We start from the raw sequence: 6,000 nt of genomic DNA, 5'->3' as shown, positions 1-6,000 counted from the left end.
TGAACAGATTTCTCAGAGAAGGTGTGGATGTCCCATTCCTGGAAGTGCTCAAGGTCCAACCTGGCCTTTGAGCAACCTGGTTTGTTGGAAAGTGTTCTTCCAAAGTATTGGAAGTAGATGATTTTAAAGACCCTCCCAGCCCAAGGTGTTCTGTGATTTCTGGCTGTAAACCTTTCATGACATCCATTACAGGCTGAAGATACCTACATGTGGATGTCTGCTGACGTGACCAATGTTTATATCTCATTACAAACATGGAAATCTGGTCCTGCCTCCAGCTAGAAAAGGACCTGGATGTCCTAAAAAGCCTGTGTCAGCTTTACGTGCTCAGAGGTCTTAGGGTATCTCAGTGTCTTGAATGGTAGAAGTGACCTACATGGAGACAATTGCTTTGAGCTCAGGGATAGCCCAACTACATGAACAATTCACCTGAGCAACTGCTTTGTATATAATTCAGAACAAATCTAATTTCTGTCTAGACTGTGTTTTCTGTTTCTACTGTAAGGGAGGTTATGACACTCAGTTGCAGCATAGAGCTACACCAAAGTGTAGCCTAAGTGCCTTAAGCTTAACCTGATCCTGTTTTTAAAGACTGAAAGGTTTTATTGGCAATCACCACAGACCGTTCTCCCTCATTTTATAGAAATAGGAATATTATGAAGCTAATTTTTCATGTTTAATTTTATTTTTAAATCCCTCATGCTTTCATTCAGTACACAGGACATTAATTCCATTACTCTCTTTTTGATACCATCTACCATTTAAGAAAACATAGATGGACAACTTGATTTTAAATCTTCTTTTAAAAACAAATACTGCAGCTAAAACTTAAATCATGCTTGATTTTTCTTCACTTACATGAAATGCAGTGCTGTGATGATGCTGTAATATACATTACAAATTAATAAAGAAATAGTACTTTTAAATATGATCATTCATTTCAGAGCAGGTGTTTTTGTCTTCTGTGCAATGAATGTAAAGATTTGAAATTTCATTTGTCTGCATATTTTGACAAATTAGGACAAGCAGTCCTAACACTACAGTTTTTATTTGGAAGAGGAAATATCTGACTGAATGTTAAGGGATAAGCCAGAAATTAAAGTTTCTTTTCTACTACTAATGGAGAAAACATTATTTATACCAAATAGTTGACTATCCTATGGAGTTTGCTAGTTATTAGTCCAGTGATGATGTAACTTAATAAATGTATGTTCATCTTATCCTAAACAAAATAATTTCTGCAACAACTGGGTTTAATCACGTTTTACATTGTGAAAACATAGTTTTCTACTGGTACAGAACTCTGTATCTTAATGGCAACTTTTATGAAAAAGAACTTTTATGTTCTTGTTCTGACAGAGCGGAATGAACATCTTCAGGACAAGAACAATATTTCACTTCCCTGCTTCTTGCCAAAAATAGAAAGTGTGTTCACATACATTTATACATACCTGTTTCTAATATATTTTCATAAGTCTTTGTATAAATAAAGTCAAACAGGACATAATTACATCATTATTGGCAACATTTCTTTGTGTAACAATACAATGGAGAAAATTTTATAATTTTTTTTACTCTTTGCATATTAATGTCTACTTAAAGGACCACTTATCCTGTACTTTCCTGTACAAAAGAGGCTTTTTATGTCTAATCCATTTGAAGACTGAAAAGTAGACCAGTTTTCCACTTTTTCCACTGCAAATAATGCTCATTTGTATGCTTTTTTTTATTGAATGGGATAGAGCTTGTTATTCACCATTATGAAATGTTCATATTCTTAAATTTTTTTGTATGCCTTTCTTTTTTGCAGACTAAAACTGGTATTGCATTGTTGTATGATGAAGTATCTGAAAATGCTTATGACATCCGACTGAAGCTTACAAAAGAGGTATTAACAATTCAAAAACAAGATGTCGTCTGTGTTAGTGGAAGTGATCACAGTGCAAATGTAAGTGCTTCTATATCTCTGTGCTTTTGGCTGCCCACTTTAATGAATTCTGCAGAGGACACCTTTATTGTATTGGAGTGCAAGAGATTTTATTGGGTAACAAATACAAGTAATTATCAGTTGTTTGGCTCTTCTGTGCGTACCTATATTCATAAGTATAAAAACTGCATTTCTGACCAGTGCTGTACATACTTTATGATGTCATTTGTAATCTTAATACTAGCAAAAAACATCTATAAATACCAAGATGAAAGCATTCTTCCACCAAATATTGCTGGGCCATTAAATTAGGGGAGAAAAGGAAAAAGTGTTTCCCAGTGAAAGCATTTGAAGAGTAAACTGATACACCAAAGTTTGCTTCATTTGTGTATCAGACAGGATGTCTGTTCAAGGGCATTGAGCTGACTGAGAGAACACTTGATGGGCACTTATTTCACTGTAATTCTCTTTCAGGCACAGATGGAGCTCAGCGCCAGCATGTATGTGGTGCTTTTTTTAACCAAAATCCAGTTATGCTGCATTTTCAAAGCCTGTGGTGCCTCTAAGCTATAGAGGAACCTTCTGTGTGACCATTTGCTAATGTCACTAGATAAACTGGTGATGTTTTGCATAAGCAGTGCAGCAAGGGTGTCTAAGTTATCAGCATCCTTAAGTGATGTATTTCATTTCCTCATATAAACAGTGTTCTTGAATATGGAATACATGTACTTAATTTAACTGAGTAAAATCGATTTCATGAACTTCGCTCGTGTTTCTTAGAGTGCACAATTCATGGCAGCCTCCTCAGAGTGGGCCAAGGGAGAGTTTTTCTGTCTGCTTGCTGTATTGCATCCTGTAAACTTAAAATCTGGCACCTGGGGACATCAAGTGGGTTTGTGATACTCTGCTAAGAGTTAGAACCAAAAAAGCATATAATGGGCATTTTTGTGTGCTTATGTGAGTATGTTAGAGAGTCTGCCTCTATAATATGTAAATATTTCATTCCTGATGCAGTAAATATTTATTTAAATTGTTTAGTATCACTCATAAAATAATTTGAAATAGCTTTTAGCAATTCAAAACATTAAGTACTTGTCCATGGAATTCTGTGGAACATGACTTGCTCTTTAAAATGTTTTAAAAGGTTGATCGGTGACAGGCATGTCCACTTGTGGTTGGTTTGCTGAGATAAGTATAAGCCTCATTCATCAGCTTTGCATATACTTTCTGCTTCACTGAGAAGCATGAAAAAACAGTTGTGGTTTTTTTTCATCAGGCATTGCTGGTAATGCTGATAAGTTGTATGCAAACTAGTTGCAAGAGTCATAGTAAAATATAATGAGACTTCAGTATACAGTATTTGTGCATATAATTATACATGATTGCTATGGACTCAATGGTGTTTAAATGCCTTGTGTATGAGTGTCATAGAAGAAGAATCACAGTTCTATCCTACATACTCCTAGTTTATTTCTTGATTGAATTAACACAAGCTGGGTGCATCTGAGAAAATATTGTATCAAATCTGTGTATGTATTGATCAACACCCAAAATACAGCAAGTCACCCCCCACCCAACATTCTCAATGTCCAACCTAAAGTAGTACAAAAACCTGTCCTGAACAACACAAGTCTGCCTCTTCCTTTTAGTATCAAGATTTGGGTTGATTTTGATGCCTTTTACTCCTACATTTTATCGGTACCTCTCGGGTCAGCTGTCTGTTCTCTGCCCCGAGATGCGTGGGATAGTTCTGCGGCAGCCCGCGCTCTGAAGAATGAGCCTGGACTCTTCACTTTTTTCGGTCTTCAGGTTGTTTATTATTTCTTATCTACAAAATTTTCTTTCTGCTCAGCACGGCAGCCACAAGCCCTCTCCTCCGCCCCTGAGGCGGTGTCGTCTTTTTATACTACAAACTATGTATATCATATTTACTTTTAATTCCCAATACCTATCACCTATAGACAGTGCATTTCTACTCTAAACCAATCCCCAAGTGCCAACATCACAGCAGAAAATGGAGAACAAGAGGAAGAAAGAAGAAGGACTAGACATGCCCTGATTCCTCCATCTTGTCCCCATAACCCTTATACCAAAAATCCTAAAATCTACATTTTCACCCTGTGAACACCTTGTTATTACACAATTCAAACCTGTGTGGCTTTCACATCCCCATGCCAAGCTGGCAGTTTGCTGAAAGGATCAAAATCAAGCCACCAGGTGTTCCAGGCAGCATGCCTGGTCTCTGAGCCCCCCGACGGGGTTCTCGGCAACTCTGGACATCCAGAGGGATGTGCTGAGTTCCCACAGGTACCCTAAATAGTATTTCCTGATGGAAGACAGGGCAGGGAAGCAAGCCTTCAATTGAATTTTGAAATAAATTCTGGAAAGTTATAGACCTTTCAGAGGCGGCATTGCTGGGATATGCAGCCACTGCATATAAAATGAGTCCAAGTTTCTTTGTTGTATTTCATTGCCAGTAGTGATCACAGTAATGGGTAGAGCCTAGAAAGAAGTGATTTCCAGGACTGTGGCAAAGAGAGACGGTTTTTCTTGGTTGTAGATGTAGTGTTAATGTGTAAAAGTAAGTGAATTTCATGTATAATTCAGAGAGTAATTTAGGTTAGAGTTGCAAAGTATTAACGTGACTCTAGGTATGACACCCATTCAGAAGGGATTTCTCCTACTTCACACTATTGCGAAATAAGAGTGGACAGTTCTGCCAAGCTGCCCTTTCCTGGGAAACATTGTTAACATTATCCTTATTTTCCCTAAGTTTTCTCACTGAAGACTCTGAAAACTAAAATTTTAGGGTCTGATCTGTTTTTCTGTGTCCCTTACAAGATATCCCCAAGGTCCCTTTCTGAAAGTGTTATCTGCAGTCCTCACATGATTCTGTTGTCAAACTCTGATGAGAAAAATGAATTAAACTGTCCTCATGGCCATATTCACTTTTTCTGCATTATATTTTGAACAAAATAAAAGCTTCTGGACAACTGTCATTTAATATGAACACAATTTGAGTGTAACACGAAGATAAACATTTTTTTATCATATATAAATTTCTAGTACATAGGAGCTCAAGAGCAGAATTTGAAATCAGGCTGAAATAGCTGGTAGTTGTCTAGTGCTGAGTTTGGTAAGTTTTACAATTACATTTACATGACAGAAATTCCAGAGATAAATGGTTTATATTTCAAGTGGTTAAAGAGAATAGTTTTCACCCTGTTTTGTATAATTCAAAATATTAATAGAAAATTGTAACCTGAAAGTCAATGCTATAGCAGTCATAAATGATCACATTGTCTTACTGATTTATTCTTCTTTCTCTGTGCTTTTTCATTCTCAGGTACTCCTAGTTAATCTTTATTTTAAACATGGCCATTCATCAAATTAGTTCATTTTCAACAAAAATAGAAATAGCTTTGGCCTTCTTTTTGTATTCACCTCAAATGCATGGGAAGAGAAAAAAACTGCATGTAGAATGACTTTTCCTCTTAGGTGGGATATTTGAATGGAAAATTGTTGAAAAGAAAAGTTCTGTTTCTACTTGTGGTAATACTTTTTTCTTCAGCCACTTACATGGGTCAGCATTTGTGGGATGCATTTGCTTCCAGCCTCCCTTTTACTGACAGGTTAATCCTGAGGAACACTGAGGAGAGGATTTGCAGCTGTGCATATTTAGCTCTGCTAGTCCGGTGTAGTTCTGAATGCTATGCTGAGGACTGGCAAAGACATCAGTGATCGCTAAAGCTACTGTGATGAGAGGGACTTTCAGCAATAGAGATTCTGCCCAAGCATAAAAGACTATTACTATAAAATACATTTTACTGCCATCATCAAGGTCTGTTCCTGTTCCATATTTTGTCATTTGCCATTCAAGAGCTACTTTTAAGCACTGAGAAAGCTTCACCTTTGATGAGAAATTTTATACCTGGTTCACTGTAATTTAATGATAGTTCAGCCCATTTCACTTCTTGCAATCTTGGATTTGATGAGAGAGTAATGAGAGAAAAACATGGTTTTGAAATTCAAGGTGTATATAGACAAATAATGTAAAATCAGCTGCTTCTTTT

At 36.6% G+C, this 6,000-nt stretch overlaps 1 protein-coding gene across 1 annotated transcript in view; it reads left to right on the top strand.

Annotated features, from left to right (window-relative positions):
• Positions 1–254: 254 nt before the first annotated feature.
• SNTG2 (syntrophin gamma 2) overlaps positions 255–6,000 on the top strand; it is a 121,533-nt gene continuing 115,787 nt past the window's right edge. The window contains exons 1-2 of the mRNA XM_054514231.1: positions 255–341; positions 1,811–1,948. Coding sequence (XP_054370206.1) covers positions 255–341; positions 1,811–1,948 — 225 coding nt within the window. The remainder of the gene's footprint in view (positions 342–1,810; positions 1,949–6,000) is intronic.

The sequence above is a fragment of the Molothrus ater genome, chromosome 3 (genome assembly GCF_012460135.2).
Source record: "Molothrus ater isolate BHLD 08-10-18 breed brown headed cowbird chromosome 3, BPBGC_Mater_1.1, whole genome shotgun sequence".
Taxonomy (NCBI): domain Eukaryota; kingdom Metazoa; phylum Chordata; class Aves; order Passeriformes; family Icteridae; genus Molothrus; species Molothrus ater.
The sequence above is the reverse complement of the archived record's forward strand: the minus strand, read 5'-3'. Positions and strand labels throughout refer to the sequence as shown.